The sequence below is a fragment of the Python bivittatus genome, unplaced genomic scaffold (genome assembly GCF_059951505.1).
Source record: "Python bivittatus isolate LINGU-HERP-01145 unplaced genomic scaffold, Pbiv_v1 ctg000080_np1212, whole genome shotgun sequence".
NCBI classification, from domain to species: domain Eukaryota; kingdom Metazoa; phylum Chordata; class Lepidosauria; order Squamata; family Pythonidae; genus Python; species Python bivittatus.
The window spans coordinates 13,690,562-13,708,886 of NW_028277035.1; the positions used below are offsets into that span (position 1 = coordinate 13,690,562).

Below are 18,325 nucleotides of genomic sequence, written 5' to 3' on the forward strand. Positions count from 1 at the left end.
ATAGTTGGCAGTCAGTGCTATTATATTATAATTTTTTTTTTAGCAATTTTATAGAACCTAGAGTATTCTAGGTCTTTCACGTTGTCTTAGTACTTCTTTCAACTTTGTAAGATGGGTAATTTTCCGTCTATTTTGAGGGGGAAACCCTGAGATATAGTGACTTCCTTAAAGCCACCTAGTGAATTCATGGCTGAAGGGAGATTTGAACTGGGCAATTTATACTTTGCAAGCTCATGTTTTTGTCCACTCTACTCTGAGAAATAGTGTTGTTGTTGTTGATATTTTTTAATCTTGGATTTGGGAAATCTTGGTTCAGTTTAATATGGCTTGCTTTATATTGATCTCACTGCCCTTGTAAAACAGGAGTAACAACAGCCTGCCTTACAGAGTTAGGGGGAAATGAATATGACAAGGCAAAGCATGGGTTCACTAAATGTGTTATATACACAATAATAGCTTGCCAGAAATGGTAGGTGAAATCAATACATTTACCATTAATTTTGTTGCAACTTGCAGAATGTGAATGTAACAGATATCCTTGCACATTTTAAAATCTTTACTTTTATTAATCTGGCTTGTTGTATGATAGGTCTTCCTTTATCAATCAGCATGTTTGTAATATCAACTGCTAGTCAGTCCAGTTTCTCTCTCTCTCTGGTACTCCTCCCAACAGCTATGAGTGAAGGGTCATCCTTGTGGATTGGCCTACAAATACAACTTTACAAACCCAAGGAAAACCATGCAAAGTCTTTCTCACAAGCTAAGCAGGCTAAGCAAAGGTGAGTGACTTGCTGAGGTGCTGGCCAATGTGTTGAAAATAGGTTGAGCACCAAGCAGCTGCTCTTGCTACACAGGTGTTTCTCAACTTTCCCACCTGTGATGCTGTTGCTTTTGCTTCTTTTGCTTGGTTTTACAGCTCACTTTTATTAGGATGCCTTGCCCTTAGGTGGATAATACAGAAATAGCTTTTATTAAATAAATGCTGGGTCTTTTTGCCTCCTGATTTGAGGAATACGAGATACCTAAACCATAAGCCAAATAGAAAACGCTCTCTCTCCACCCCTGAGAGGTGTTATGCCAAATTTGAAACATGGAAAAACTACTAAACTTCAAATCAGCTGTACCAATAATCTTGCAACAGCATCACTTAAGCAGTCACAGAGATGGCATTTTCTGTGTCAGCCCTGCTGTGGTCAGAGAGCTGATGTGGTCTGAGCCTAGTGGTTTTAGGAACAGATGTGCTAAATGGACATATCCAGTCCTCCCCCGATGCCTCTTTGTGTACACTCATAAATCCCTCCTCCCTGCATTCATTTATAAACCAGGCCTTTCTGTCTGCTACTAACACATCACAAGATGAATGTATGGCCATTTTTCATTCCCTGAGACGTACCTGTATTATATTCGTATCAGCAAACATATATTTGCTGCATTAAAACTTTCCAGTAATTTCTCTGTGTTGTATTTCAATAAAGTTAATGGGCTTTTGTTAAGATGAATCTGTGCATTTAGTATTTGAGTATGTATATTTAAATCATTTCCTTACATGAAGATGATTGGCTACAAAGATGTGAGTGAACAAAGGGGTATTACTTTCTGGAGCTTCAGGTTTTGAAGCTTGAAAACTAAAAAAATTCCTGAGTTTCTTACCAGTCTTGGCAGGAGTGGGAGGGCAGATGATGCAGACCTATTCAATCCCATGCCCACCCCTTTGTGGAATGAACGGTACAGCCCAGTTTCCAAGACTAGACTGCTGTGTGAAAGCCTGTACGGGCAGCAAGGGCATCTCAAGAATGAGGGAATAAGGAGTGGGAATCTCTCTAGGATGTGGGTCCTAAATTATTCCATAAAAACCTAAACAGCTGTCATGCCTGCACATAAAAGGTTTCAAGAATGTATGCTTCCTTCCCTTACTCCTTTCATTTCAGCACCTGAATATATAAAATGCAACGGTGACTCACTGTCTTGTGAGAGCGAGACTCCATACCTGCGCTTATGAATCCCCACCCCCACACCATCCTCCGCCCGCCTCTTTTTATGACTTTGTGAGAGCGCAAGGTAGTTTTCCCCTGACGGCCCCCTGGAAGCCTGGGAGGGCGCGCTCGAGGGGGTGAGAGCGTTTGCCCCGGAGGCCTCCGCGCCCGCTCCTTCCCGTTGAAAGGCCTCGCGCTGGCGGCCGTTTCTGCCTGCCCCCCTCCGTTTCCCTCGCGTCCCCAGCTGCTCTCCGTCTCCCCGCCGCCAGATCCGCTGATTCAGGCTCTTTCCGCGTAAGCCAATCAATGGGCAGCAAGGGCCTGCAGCGAGCTCTGTGGCTCAGCGCTGACGGGGCTGTACTGTAGGGAGTCAGGCGACGCGCATTGCAGTCTCCGCTCCTCCAGCCCACCCCAAGAACTGGGCCGGTCCCAGCGGCACGTTTCAGCGCCTGCCTCCGCTGCTCCACTTTCGAGAGCGAGCTGGCAGGCGGCCCGCTGCTAGCTAAGAGCAATTTTCACCCCTTCCTCGCCATCGCCAAGTGGCGGCGATTGCCTCAGAAACAGGCAAGAACTGAAGAAGCAGGTAGCGCAAGAGCTGCAGGGAAGAAGAATGTGGTTTCTAGAGCCGATGTTGCGATTCAGAGCTCAAACACGGGTTTTTGTTACAAGCTAGGCAGATTATAAATCAGAAGGCAATAACGGGATCCAAACTGGTTGGTATGCCAGCCCTTGACCTATCTGGAAGTTGCCTGACCTACATGTGGCAGCTGGCCCTGGGGTTCCTTGGGAAATACTTTCTAGATTCAGATGCAAAAGTAGCCTTGCAGAGACCTGGAAAGAGAAATTAACTGTAGTTCCGGGGGAAAGGAGTTGAAGAGGCTAATGCAGCTTCCTGGAACAGATAAAATTGATGCACTTGCGGCATTCTTCAATTTCCTTCAATAATTTAAACTTTGATTCCTTTGAAATCTAGGCCATTTTCATCTCTTCATGTGGGCTAACTGCCCAGTAACATGGAAAGCTTTTCATGAATTTAAGGAATACCAGGGTAACAGACAACTGGCTGCCATAGCAAAATCTTGAACATCTATTTTTTTAAAAAAAATTCTAGAAAATTATTATATTCTAAATTATAAATCTAATAATTTAACTTGATATGTTAGGATTAATGCACACTTCTGCCATTTATTTTAATATTTCTAAACCTATCCACTCCTATTCTTTTAAAAAATACCAACCTGGATAGCTCAAATAACTCAGTTCTCCTGTGCCCAGAGCTGACATTTTAATTGTGAGAAGGAAGGGGAGGATTTCTTTCTGTAGGGCAAGATACACAGCAAACTCCCAAAGCTGCTCTTTGATATATTCAATTACAGGAAAGCTATTACTGTATTTTGAAAGCATTTGTGATTCTTATATTTGAAAATAATAGAAAAGTGCATGTTTGCCTGATCAGTGTTTGGTCTGGAACAAAAGAGAGACAATTGCTCCTCTTTTCTCTCTAATTGGTGCTCCCTGGTGCTGGTTGTCCTTAAGGTAGTGCTAATGCAGCAGCTGCCCTTCCTGTTAGTATGCTGGCACAGCATGAGGCCAGTTCTTACTATGTCAAGCTCCAGCTAAGCTGAGAACACAAGGCCTCTTGGGAGGAGGGGGCTCAGAACTTCCCAGCAACCCCTAAAACCCTATCATTTCTGCAGCGTTCAACTACCAGTGTACCAGCTGTGACAAGAAAATGCTAAGGACCAGTTATCTTGGCTCCCAGTCAGCCATAAAATACTATAGTATTCATTAAAAATTGTAATGTGGGGTGACGTGTTGAATGGACAAAGCACAGAACTTTAACCAAGAAGGAAAGCAGGCAGTTGCTTAATGCCTGAGATGTCAGACATCCTGTAGCCTCCTTGTCCTGTGTAGAAACACCTGGCAAGAATCTCAGCTCAGTAGCTGCAAAGATAAGCTAATCCTCACAGGAAAGATCCTATTATTTAAGTTTAAGGTATTATACCATTCAGATAATTTTGCTGTTTCCCAGCCAAGAGGTCCTGGCAACACACTTAGATAGTGAACACCATGGTCAGGAGTCATGTGTTGGGATGCAACAAATGTGCATTCCAAATAATATTTCTCTGCATGCTCTGGAAAAAAACAGGCAAAACAAATAGCCGTAGGATAGACTCCAAGCACTCTGTAAGTCAAATGCAAGGTTAAATGTAACTAGATAATGAAAAGGTCAGCTGAGGTTTTGAAAAAAGTCAGCAGTCAGTGAATATGTCCCCTCTTGATTTGGGTTGCTGTTACTTATGGACAAAGCAAAGTTCCATTGCTTTTAAAAGTTAGGTGATAAGCAAAAACAACAGATGCATGGTTTTTCAAGCATAAGTATGAAACCCATAAAGAAAATTTAAATTATTGAATCTCTATTTGTTGCTCATTTTTCATGGGAGCCCTGTTCTTGGCACATGTTCCTATGAGTGAACCATCCAATATGGGGGAGGCAGGGGACAGGGTAAACTAGTATATTATCAACATTTTTCTAAAAGAGATGGTATACCTTGAATCTCCTTTGATTCAGTCTCAATTTCTGTTTATTTTCTAGACTAGCCCATGCAATTTTTTTGGCAATAATACATTGTTTGCTATTTCCCTTGTCTGGCATGTTTTTCAATCCCCCATTCAGTCTACATCTCTGATATACTCTGGAAGACTCCTATCTAAGATTCCTATAGAAACCATCCCATCTTGGCTTAGCTTCCCAGTCCAGACAAGGTTGACCAGGACTGCCACCTGCTGAGTCCTGTTTAACTGCAAGTAATACAGCTTTTCTGCCCTTTTTGCTTAACGTTCCAGGGTTTATATCAGAAAAAGCCAGTGTACATTCAGATGTGCTTATATTCAGATTACACTCCAATAACTAGCTGATCTAGTTCCAAACCTATAAGCAACACTATTAAAATACATTTCAGGAAGACATCCAGCCAAGACTTCGAGAAGTTAGGTATGCCCTCTATCTAGAACCCTACAGAGATAGCAAAATTTCACCACCACAATGGCATCAGGATGTCATGTAATACCTAACAGGTTGGTGTGGTGCAGTAGCACCATTTTCACTCCTCATAGGTATTTTAAAAAATAACTTAATTGATGCAACTGCCTGTGTCTCCACATCAGTTGTGAGTACAAGAAGTCTCAATACTTCATTACTGTCTACTTAATACTCTCCAAAAGGTAGAAGAATAGTAGTGGGTAGCTATCTCAATTATCCACCAGGAAGAGGATTCAAAATGTCTCCCAATCATACTCTTCTACAAGACTTATGAATAATTTCTCTTGATTTTAAACCTATCATATCTTAATATTTTGGTTCATGTTTTCAAATTTTATTCTATTGTTGTTTTATGTCTTATTATGACCCATATTGGAAGGATTTGTGTCTTAAAAGATGAGATATAAATGGCTATATTAAATATTTAATGCCACATGTGGTAGGGAAATAGTGCTGTCTGCAACTGTCTGTTAAATAAATTAATCAGGAGAAAAAAGCTGCAGAACAGAATTCATCACGGGAAACTGCTTTTAGAGTGGTTGCATAGCTATACAAAGGTTACATTGACCTTCATTTCCAAAATGTACTTAACAGATATAATACCAGTATCTCCCAGTGTGGGCCATAGGGAATGAATGGGAGAAGCATATTTCCAGTACACTTAGTGGACACACATTTTCCAGTGCTATAATTTCACACAGTTGCTTGGTCTATGCTAATAATTACTGAACTTCTCTTATTCTATCTTTTAAATAATTAAATGAGTTTTAAAAAAAACTTTTCAGTCCTCACACATATACATATATGCCCATTTCATTACGTCTAAATCCATGAAGATTCAGGTTCCTGTTTCTGTATCTGTGAAACATGGGACAGGAATGAACTCACAGCAGGGACTTCTGGGAAGAAATGGTGGACTGAAGAGGGCTCCATGAAAAGCGGAACCACAGAAGAAAGAGCCAGCAAGTAGACCAGCTCTTTGATAATTCCTCTCTGGAAAAGGAGAGGACTTGAGATCGTCCACGAGTGCTCCAGACAGTTGCTTCTCATGAGGAGACTGCAAAACAGTGATCTCTGGTGGGTTTAGAGCTCTGGGAAATGACGGAATAGCCATCTTGTTCAAACCACGGTCAGCACCTTTGAAAAGACACTAGGTTTGCGTACTTCCTTTTCTAATCACTTTCAGAAATTGCTTGTTAACTGCTTTTCTGAGACCTTTGGATCAATACATTTGACAGCACCGGGTGAGTTTCCTTCAATCCTTAGTGAAATAAGTTTTAATTACAACTTTAAGAACTTAAAAAAAAAATTTTTTTGGAATAAACAGCAAAAGGTGATTAGAACTTTGATTCTGGAAAGTTACAAGTGGGCTAGGAGTCCAGATGGATTTGAAATAAGATTTTGGAATTAATTAAAAGAATCCTTCCCATGGGAAAATGCTTTTGTTTTGAATTCTCTTTTTAAAAAAAGCATGATAGGATGAGACTTTGAAGGTTTGACAGTAGAGGGAACCAGAAGGAACTAAAGATTACAATTAAAGGAGAAGAACACTTAAATTTGACTTACTAATACAGAATGAAGTAAAATGTTTTAACTGGACATATCGAAGGATATTTTTGAACAACGGACCCAGTGTCTGCTTCTATAGATAGACTGTGTTTAAAAGATGTTATGAAAGAGGAACAAATTTTACCTGGCAAGACTGAGACTGATTTGAAAGTAGATTTAAAAATGACAGGCTACAAGAATGATATGGGAAAAGATGTTACACTGGACATACAAAGAAAACTGGCTGATGTCTTAATAATTAATAAGGATATACAAATAGGATGAGACTATGGATAAAGAGAGTGACATGGATAATTTTCTTACACTGGATTTACAAAAGACACTTGTTAAAGCTTTGAAGAATTTTGTGAGCAGGGACAAAGAAAAAATGAGAAGAAATCAAGTCCTAGGACATTATTTGAAGGGACTAAAGATCAAGATTGTTAAAAGTAAAAGAAATATAGAGTTGGCTTATTTGATCAAAGTTAAAATAGATACAGTATATTGTTATCTCCGGTAACTCTTAAATGAACTTTTGCTGATCAGGTCTGAAACAAGAAGGCTTTTTAAAATTATTTTTTGACTACAAAAAAAAAAATCATAAAAGTGTTTTAACATAAAAGTGAAAAAAAAATACAACAAAAAGAAAAAGTGTTAATATATCATTATAACAATAAACAGGTACAATTCTATATATGCTTATCTAATACAACTATTATTCAAATACAAATATATTTCCAATAGAGTATATGACCATCATTTTTTTAACCCAGTGTTTTTGTATAAATGAGTCCCATATTTCATTATACTTGTCCATACAAAGTATAATACAAAGTAAGTCCATACATCTGTAGGCAATGCACTCATAAGTAGCAAGTTTAATCAGGTCTTCAATCCTTTGAATAAATGGGGCCACACGTTTATCTTTCCAAAGCTGCAATATCAATCTTTTGGCATGGTACAGGCATGGAGAATCCATTTACGTTGTGCAGTTGTCAAGTTTCATGTACTAGGTATATAGTTCAAAAGAATATTATCCTCTGAGAATTTTAGTTTTTGTTGCACAATCATATTTATATAGTCCGCTACTTTCTCCCAAAACGTAGTAAGTATAGGACATTGTAAAAACATATGTATGCTTTAAAGAGGCATTGTCCTTATTACATCTCCAACAAAATGCTGTTTCTGACAATCCTTTTCTGTATAAATGTAGTGGAGTCCAGTAAATTCTAAATATTATTTTTGTTGTATAAATCATAGTTTAAGGTTCATTGACGCTCTTGCTATAGAAATTAAAACACTCTCCCATTGTCTAGGCAATATAGAAACCTCTACTTCTTTATTCTTTATTCCATTCATCCCTTAACATCTGCATATCAAATTGATTTATTGATAACAAATATCTATACAAATTAATAGTAGGTTTTTTAACTTTAAAGGATTTAACAAGTTGTTTTAATATCTCAGGTGTCTCAGAAGCTGAAAATGCTGTGGGTGAGGCTTTTAAGAGAAGGTGATAAGTTACTAAAATTGTTTATACTTGTGATGGAGGAAGTCATTTCCTTATATATTTCTTTTCTTTTTCTTTATTGTATTTTTATTTTTCTTCTCTATTTTTTTCTTTCTATTTTTTCTTTCTATTTTTTTTTGTTTGCATTAGTTTTTATCTTTGTAATTGTAATTTTTAATAAAACTACTATTAAAAAAAAAGGAATGAACTCTCAGCAGGACAGGAGCCTAGGAATCCTCTTTCTAATCTTATTGTGTAGTACTGGATTTCCTGCTCTGATATTTCTTCTCTCTAAAACAATAATAGTGACAGAGATTCTCCTGAACTTTTTCTAAATGATGTCAAAAGAGGTTGAGGACAAATATGAATAATCTAGATCAGCTTCAAAATTCAGTACTGCAGTTATGAAGACAAATAATCTGCCAATCCCTGAAGCCTTCTTTCTTGATTGCTATTAATCAAGAATTTCTGATGTGAGAAATCTTCCTTTTAAAATATGTATTCATAACCAAATCGAGGGGAAGACAAGACAAGACACCACTGTTGTTGTGATTATATCCAGATATACCATTTCTGTATCTTCACATACTCTATAAATTGACTTCAGTACAAATTATAATTTGGAGTACATAATCAGAGTGAGGGCAAATCCAAGCAGGTGATAAAGCAAGCAACTTATTTCTAGTATAGGTTCATATCATATGTAAAACGTGATGGCTGATACACTGTGGCTTAGAGATCTCTCCCCCCCCTCCCTCTCTCTCTCAAAAGGGTAGTTTCACATGTTGCTTTTCAAGCTGTACATCAAAACAATGTAAAATGTGATTGTAAGGAATACATCAGGTATCATACAGTATTAGCTACAGCTCATTAACAAATATACATTGATGGCAATTTTCAGTTTGTTGCTATATAGTAATGTGCAATGACCTTAAGCTGTAATGATTCCCTAGAAATTTCTGCAGGGAAGCTAAGTGCAGCTTCTTCAAAATTTGTGGGTTGGAACAGGTAGTATTATTTCTTCTTAGTTGGATCCAGTGACTTTAGTTCACCAAGCTTAACATCCATTAGGCTGTTCTTATATAATACTTATCTCTGTACCTTGCATTTTCCATGTCAATAAATCAAGAGGAAAATGTGACATGGCCATGCTTCCCAATGGACAGCATACAGTGCTACAGATAAAAAATCAATATGCAATTTTTCCATATTACCCTTTTTAATGGATTTTATGGGTAAGGAAAAAAGATCAAAGAAGCATGGGAAAACACAGGAGGGAGATAACATCATCAGGAGCCCTAAAAGAAGTCTATAAATGAATTATGATGATAGCACAATGAAAGCCTTATCTAGAAACTTTCTAATCCAGAAATTTGATTTTGAAATGGCTCTATTCAATGCAAGACTTCCAAGCTAAATGATATTTTTAGCATCCATTGATGTTCATGGAACTCATAATAGAAAACATTGGCATAGGAAGTAGGTGATACCGAGAATGCTCCTTTTTTGGCCACATCTAAAAATCCTCTTGTCTGTGAGTCTTTCCTTAACCCTGCCTTACTCCTTTTGAATACATGATTTTAGCAACTATCATAGCAAACTGCATTGTCCTTGCTCTGGAGCAACACCTACCTGATGGAGACAAGACACCAATGTCAGAACGATTGGTGAGTAGCATTCTCATTGTCTTAAACTTTAATATAGAAAAAAAATTATAAGCCCTGTGGAGGGCCAGTTTAAGGAATCTGGGGCCCAATGCAACATCTGGTTTGGTCCCTTTTCACAGCCCTAAATTAGCACTACAGATGGATTTCTGCAAAATAAGTGATTACGATTAAAATAGAATACGCAGAGAAATTGAACTTAAGATCCAGAAACATCTAGAGGGTGACATGTATCACCCTCATGGAAATCTGCCTTCCCAGGTTTCAGGAACTTCATTAAGCTTACTGTTAAGATTGGGGATGAGGAGATGTGCTGATCTTTAGATATTTTTCCCTTGACCAGGGTTTCCTGTTCCTGAGGTAGCCAGGTATGCCATAGGGATGAGCTGGGGATCCTGCTGGTGAACTGGCTACCCTGCTGTCTGGCAGTATCCCATTCTGAATTCCTAGATCTAATCTTGGGACTGATACTGGGTGTTTTTGCTTGTTGGTGTTGGATGACTTCCATCTCCATGATTCAGGACTCATGATCTCTATGAGGCAAATTGTCAGGTTCAGCCCAAGAAACTCCATGAGACAGTACTGGAACAGCTCAGTTACTTTATTAGCTTGTACCTGCTAGACAGAATCTCCCAAAGCTTGCAACTAAACACTATGAATTCCTTAGGGTGGTGCCAGTCTCATCCTCTTCGCTTTCCCAGGCTCGGGCTATGGGTTGAGGAAATGCTTCTGTCCTTGAACCTCCTCATCCAAATCCTCCATCACAAATGGCTAATTAGAATAGTCTGCTCCAGACATCTTATGGAACCAGAAGATTCCTGCAGGGGCTTGGGAAATTTCCCAGTGATGTGGTAGGCAACCCAGGTTGTTTCCTGTAGCCACTGGCAACAGGAGGTGACCTGAACTTGACAGAATTGCTTCCAAGCAGCTTCTTTCTGCTGAACAATCCCAACTGGTTCCTTGGTTTACTGAGTAGTCCTGGGAGATAAAGTGGCAGAAATAATGCGTGGAATGCCAATAAAGGAAGATCAGAAATGAATCTGTCAAGCACAGGTAAGAGCTCAAGTTGATGCATACACTTTGGTGATGGGAGTAAAAGTGCTCTTCTCCCTTATTGCATCAGCAGATTGTTGGACACCTGCCTTGTTTGGCAAACTCTCTGTTGGGAAGGAAGATCTCCTGCCTGGCAGCTATATCCATTTTGCACTGGTTTTGCCAACAAAGTTGCTCAGATTTGACAAAGTCTTGACTTTTCATGAACAGAATCTGTGGTGGTGACTAGCATAATGTTTTTTGCCATGTTGTCATAGACTCATTTGGCCTATGGATTCCTGTGAAGTGAATAGACTACTCGCTAGTATGTCCTGTATCATTTATGGTCTAGTTCCCTGAGTCACCTGGCTCCTGCAAAGGTTACCTGGATCTGGGAGGTGACTAAGTCCTCACTAGAAGAGAGTATGTTCCCTGTCACATTGAAGAAGGCCATAACACTTCTCCTACTTAAAAGTAGGAGTAGTACTTAAGAGTAGATTTCCCTGGATCCAGTAGTGTTACACAACTGTCATCCTTTCTCCAACCTTCCCTTTTTGGGGAAAGTTGTTGAGGCCGTGAGGAGGCAGATACAGAGCACCCTAGAGAAAGCAGATTATCTGGTTCTTTTTCAATCAGGGTTCAGGCATGAGATAGAAACCACATTTGTTGTGTTGGTTGATAATCTTTGTCAGGACCTAGATGAGGGGAGTGCACCTTTTCTGTACCTATTGGTTGCCTTTGATCCCAACAAAGATGGTATCCTTCTGGACCACCTGCAGGGGTTGGGAATTGGGGCATTTTATTTTAGTAGTTTTAATCCTTCCTCAGCAAGTGGTTTCCGATGGTGGTTGAGAGATGGCCTCTTGTAGAGAGCCATAGGCTCAGTTCTCCCCTGCTTTTTACTATCTATGTGGTGTTTCCAGCTCTCCTAGTATGCCATATTTAGTTCCGAAGAGAGTAGCACTTCCCCAGATAGAACTTTTGTGCAATTTGGAGTCCTCTTAGATTGTTAGTTCCTGCTGAAAACGCAGGTGACAACTATAATTGAGAGGGCCATTGTCCAGATTCATCTGATGCACCAACTGCACAGTTTTCTGGACCAGAACTCTCTCCTCACAGTTGACCATGCCATCATTTCACAGTTGATCATGCCCTCTGCATAGGGTTGCCTTTGAAGGCCATTTTGAAGTTGCAACTGGTTCAGAATACAGCCACACAGGCAGTTATAGGCGTGTTGTGGTACACTCGTGACATGTCTGCTGAGCAAGCTACATTGGCTACCACTGAACGTCTGGGTGCAATTTAAGGTTTTGATGATACCTATAGAGTCCTTCATGGCATAGGGCCTGGTTACCTGAAGGACCATCTTTGGGCCATGTATTGCTTATCTGTAGGTTTTGGGGTGCAAATTTAAATATTAGTTTTAACCTGTAAAGCCCCACATAGCTTGGTGCTGGTATCACTAGGACCACTTAGTTCAACTAGAATTGACCTGTCTAATATAAGCATCATGGAGAATTATAACTTTTAATTGTATTTCTGATTTTAGTTTGTTGTAAGCCGCCCAGAGTCCCCCGTTGTGGGGAGATGGGCGGGGACAAGTCTATTAAAATAAATAAATAAATAACTTGTAATTCTCCACTACGGTGAAATTGGGGGGATGTGGAAGCCAGAAGGAAGTTTTTTTCTGTCATGAGTCTCATATGGCAGAATAGCTTTCCCCTGGAAATAAGACTTGGTCCATCTCTTTTGATCTTCCAGAAGCAGTTCAAGTTGAACTCTTCCCAATAATGTTATTAAATAGTTAGATAATGCAATAGAAATGCTATATGCTACTTGGCCTTTGGGGTTTTTATTTTTATTGATTTTACTCTTGTATGTTTAGTGCGTAGGTGTTATCTTTTGTATACCACCAAGAGTTGTGCAATTGTGGTGGTATATAAATATAATATAATTAATAAATGTTAGGTACAAAAGTCACCCAGCAGTAACATCCTGTTTACCAGAATGGCCCTGTTGGCCCAATCTATGGAGCTGGTTCAGCCTATGGATGGACCTGCCCAGCTGAAAACCCTATCAACCCAAGGCAGGCATGGATCACTCAGAGGGGTGGTAATGGAGGCAGGCAGCCTCCATTACCACTCTTCACTCTTGTGCTCTTGCTCATCCATAGCCTGCTTCAGTTGGCTCCTTTGCTTAGGAGTGCCTCAGTTTTCTGGGTCTGAACATATCTGCATACACAGCAGCCTCCTTTCATCAGCCCTATCCTAGGTCAAGTTCTTCCTCCTTTTCATAAGGTGCAGTAAAATCGTCCTGTCTTTTGATGAAATTATCTTTGTTCGTGAACATCATCCGTTATGTGGAACCAGAGCTGCCAACTAAACATTTCTGGTATGTGGTTAGGAGTGGAGCCAAAACTGAAATGCAGCAGTTGCTTGTTTGTCTGACATCAGAGTATAGCACTGTCTAATGAAGCCTACATAAGAACAGTCTGTATACTGAAAGTGTACCATTTTTCAAGCAAAATTTTCAAGGAGGTTTTACCCCACTTTCCAATAATGAAATATGATGATTTTTCTCCCAATGAGTCTTTTACTCCCCGGTATTGTTTAAACAATGTCAATCTACTGGAAACATAATTTGCAGTAGAATCCTACATTAATGGAATTGATTGATTTTGAAGGATTTGCAAGACTGACCTACCCATATTTGCAAAGTAGGATAAAAATATCCTAGAATATCTTCATGCCCAGCCAGGTGTAATCAGAAGGTAAGATCCTGGTGACCCATCCTTTCTGTGTAGTTTCCTTGGTAATTCTGAGCTAGTCATATTACCAGCTTGGCCCAAGGATGAATACTCTGATTCCCTTTAGATATTTTGGATTTTAATTCTCATCAGCCCCAACTACAGTAAGCAATGGCAGAGGTGTCCATAGGCTGTGGGCAAAAAAATCAAGATGCTGGCTAAATGGTGCAGTCAGAGCTCTACCTATTTTTATGTGTACCTGTCATTGGCTTAATGAGAACAACATGGGTAGGAAGAGCTCTTCGAAGAAAATATGGGGTAAAAATGTAATCACTAGGTAATAATATTTCTATATAATCTTTTTTAGGATGACACCGAACCATACTTCATTGGGATATTTTGTTTTGAGGCTGGAATTAAAATTATTGCCTTAGGGTTTGCTTTCCACAAGGGATCCTACCTAAGGAATGGCTGGAATGTGATGGACTTTGTGGTGGTTCTCACAGGGTAAGTAGCTGATTTCTTAATTGCTGTCAGTTCTTAATATTTGCATTCTCCCTGGTAGTTCTCTTTAATAGTCACTGACCAGTGACTAGATCAGGAAGAAGATCTGAAAATCTTTGACTCTGTTACAACATAAGAGGAATAACTAGCCTGAAAAGCAGAGGTAGCTTGGCTTGAATCTTCTGATTTGAATTTATGTTATACATAAAACATACAATGAAGACAGTTTTTAGTGTATCAGCGCTGATCACAAGCAGGTCATATAGTTTCAGTAAGTTGAATGTTGGCTCAGCTGCTTTAGCCAAGTTATTTATTACTACCATCCCCACACACAAATTGTATATATGCTTTACTCACATAAAATCATATTTAACTTATCTTTAACTGAGCAATTTGCAGTTTAGTTTTACTGTGCCTTACTGCTTCTGTATATGATATATAGAGTCATGTGAAAAAGAAAGTGCACCTTCTTTGAGTTCTGTGGCTTTATGTATCAAGACATAATAAAAATCATCTGTCCTTAGCAGTTCTCAAAAGTAGGTAAATACAACCTCAGATGAACAACAACGCATGACATATTACATCATGTCATCATTTATTTTACAAAAAGAAAGCCAAAATGGAGAAGCCATGTGTGAAAAACTAAGTACACCTTATGATTCAATAGCTTGTAGAACCACCTTTAGCAGCAATAATTTGAAGTAATTATTTTCTGTATGACTTTATCAGTCTCTCACATCATTGTGGAGGAATTTTAGCCCACTCTTCTTTACAACATTGCTTCAGTTCATTGAGGTTTGTGGGCATTTGTTTATGCACAGCTCTCTTGAGGTCCTGCCACAGCATTTCAGTCGGGTTGAGGTCTGGACTTTGACTGGGCCATTGCAACACCTTGATTCTTTTCTTTTTCAGCCATTCTGGTGTGCTTGGGATCATTGTCCAGTTGCATGACCCAATGTTGGCCAAGCTTTAGCTGTCAGACAGATGGCCTTACGTTTGACTCTAGAATACTTTGGTATACAGAGTTGTTCATGGTCGACTTGACTGCAAGGTGCCCAGGTCCTGTGGCTGCAAAACAAGCCCAAATCATCACCCTCCACCACCGTGCTTGTCAGTTGGTATGAGATGTTTGTGCTAATATCCTGTGTTTGTTTTTTGCCAAATGTGGCACTGTGCATTATGGCCAAACATCTCCACTTTGGTCTCGTCTGTCCAAAGGACAATGTTCCAGAAGTCTTGTGATTTGTTCAGATGCAACTTTGCAAACCTAAGCTGTGCTGCCATGTTCTTTTTAGAGAGAAGAGGCTTTCTCCTGGCAATCGTTCCAAACAAACCATACTTGTTCAGTCTTTTTCTAATCGTACTGTCATGAACTTTAACATTTAACATGCTAACTGAGGCCTGTAGAGTCTGAGATGTAAGTCTTGGATTTTTTGCAATTTCTCTGAGGATTGCACAGTCTGACCTTGCGGTGAATTTGCTGGGACATCCACTCCTGGTTAGATTGGCAACTGTCTTGAATGTTTTCCACTTGTGAATAATCTTCCTCACTGTAGAATGATGGACTTTAAATTGTTTGGAAATGGCCTTATAACCCTTCCCATATTGATGGGTAACAACAATTGCTTCTCTAAGATCATTGCTGATGTTTTTACTCTTTGGCATTGTGTTAACACACACCTCAATGCTCAAGACCAGCAAACTCCTAAAACTTTGGCTTTTAGAGGTAGTCACAGTTGCTGATGATCAGTTGATCAAGAGCATTTGATTAGCAGCACCTGGCTGCTACTTAGCCTCTTCATACCTATGGAAGCAGTAAGGGTATACTTAGTTTTTCACACATGGCTTCTCCATTTTGGCTTTCTTTTTGTAAAATAAATGATGACATGGTGTAATATGTCATGTGTTGTTGTTTGTCTGAGGTTGTATTTACCTACTTTTGAGAACTGCTAAGGACCAGATGATTTTTATTATGTCCTGATACATAAAACCATAGAACTCAAAGAGGGTGTACTTTCTTTTTCACACAACTGTTAGATGTATGTGGAATGGCAAAAACAGTTACAGAATGTGTTCTGGAAATGGGAAGTGCATATAGCTAACCAGTAAGAGCCAGTTAAGCGCCTTCTATATATTCCTTATTTTGGATATTTATATTCTGTTTTTCCATCATTTAATTGAACTTTCCCTCCACTCAAACTCAATCATTTTGAAAATTTGTAGGATAAGTACAGAAAAAGTTATATCCTCATTTTAACTATTATGAGGCTGTTTTCAAATTTCCTCTCTGCTGTTAAAATCCTGCTTTAGTCTTCACTCTTACAAAAACAGGCAGAAAATCGACAGTGGTCTCTGCTACAAGCCTATACTAATGTTGCTTTGCCTTTTTTATGTGCCAACTTTTATATATGGAGTTTTTGCACATTTTTTAACAGTATAGCTTTAAGAATGGTGCATGAACATAACATTCTGGATCTATATGTGTAACAGGTACATTGTGTCTGTAATGCAGTGTCTTCTCACTTTTCCTAGTTTGCAGCAGGGCTTGTTCTGTGCTGCTTCTCAGCCTGCTAGCAATTTCTTGAGAACAAAAAGTCCTTTTCTCTGAGACAAAGACCCAAGTTCACTGAGCATTCTTGGATGTGAGATGAGTACATACTCTGTAGAGATATAACGCACGTGCTGAACTATTTGCAATTTAGTTTCACTGTTCCTTGCTGCTTCTGCCTATTCCTTTCTGCCATGCATTGTTATAATAATCATTGTTTTGCTCCTGGAGTTTCATCTGATGGCAGGGGGGTCTGTAAGGTATGATCAAAAAAGTCAAGAGGGCAGCCATGATGGTGCAACACATATTGAAGGTGACCACCCTCTTGAATTTTTTTTTACCCCACCCTGTGGACATCCTCATCTAATAGCTTGCTATATATATTTAGTAGTTTGACTGCAGGGATATTCTAGCTTTAAAAAAAAATATCCCCAGTTGGATAGGTTGGATCATATTAGAATTAAATCTGAAAATATTTTCTTTCTTCTGAAACAAAGACTTCTCTTTTCAGGTAGTACTAACTTTGGTCAAGGTAAATCAAGCCCAAATGCCATTTCAGTTATGAAACTCATGGAGTTAGCTTTGAGAAAATTGCACATCGTCAACTAAGTCCCTAATTCTTGAGAAAAAAAATAAAAAATTAATAATGCCCTTTACCTGAAAGTTGATATAACAAAGGTACATAATAATTCTTAAATTCTAACCCTTGGAAGGGATACTCAAGCAAAGTTCCTGCTACGTGGAATTGTCTTTCTGCTCTGAGTTTGCTTTCTTTCTCCAGGTGTTCTTTCTTTTCTTCTTCACAGTGTCTGCAGATTCATAATTTATAGTGTACCTGAAAGCTCTTGGAAGCAAGGGTTTCAGAGTGTTTTTTTCCAGATTGAGGAACATGTCATTAAGGAAATTAAAGTCAGTTATTTACCCATTTTTCCAACATATTAATTTTATATCCTTTTTTAAAGGCATGTTCTTGGGCTCTAGAACTACATTTTAAATAACCTTTGGGGTGTTGTAATCTGGACCATGGTGGTTTGGGAAGGTGCAACATATGGTCTTTAATAGTTGAAATTTTCAGGCTCAGATGGTAGACTTCCATAAAAGAAGTTATGACTATGGCACTCCTGTGCAACAGTGATAAAAATAAATGTAATATTTTGAGTCTTATGTATTAAAGATTAGAATCAGACCTTCAAGGGCAAAATGTCTATATTACTGATGTATAATTGGTAGCAGTTTTTTGGCATCTTAGTTTATATGAAAGTATTTATCTTTTGGCTTTTTTGTGATGAATAATATATACTAAAGAATAAAATAGACTGAAGTAAATAAATACATACAGAAACCATCCATCTCCTTCATGCATCTCCTTGGTAACATCTGATCAGCATTTTACCACGACATCTTAAACAGGATATTAGTTGGTATAGGCATTTTAAGATTACAGCTAAACACTGCAGAGGTTGTACCCTAAGTCTTAGTGCTTTGTGTTTTGCTGGAAAATTATTCCAGATGTAAGTATATTTTTAAGGATCAAAAAGACAACAGTCCTCTAAACTTTTCCCCTAAATAGTCTTCATCCTTACTAGGATGTGCTAATGCAAATATATACTGTAAATGCTCTGTCACACATATTCTAGAACTGAGCTTTGTGACTTTTAGACTTTTAGAAATGATCTGTGTGTTCTGGCAATCTTCTTGAATTGAACCTGTTCAAAATGCAGGTTAGGATGATCATATGTTTCAATATTACTTGACCA

The 18,325-nt window shown here is 38.8% G+C and overlaps 1 protein-coding gene across 1 annotated transcript in view; it reads left to right on the forward strand.

Moving 5' to 3' along the window:
• The first annotated feature begins 9,648 nt into the window (after window positions 1-9,648).
• CACNA1A (calcium voltage-gated channel subunit alpha1 A) overlaps window positions 9,649-18,325 on the forward strand; it is a 216,363-nt gene continuing 207,686 nt past the window's right edge. Inside the window, exons 1-2 of the mRNA XM_088134001.1 lie at window positions 9,649-9,741; window positions 13,884-14,023. Of these exons, the coding sequence (XP_087990127.1) occupies window positions 9,649-9,741; window positions 13,884-14,023 (233 nt within the window). The remainder of the gene's footprint in view (window positions 9,742-13,883; window positions 14,024-18,325) is intronic.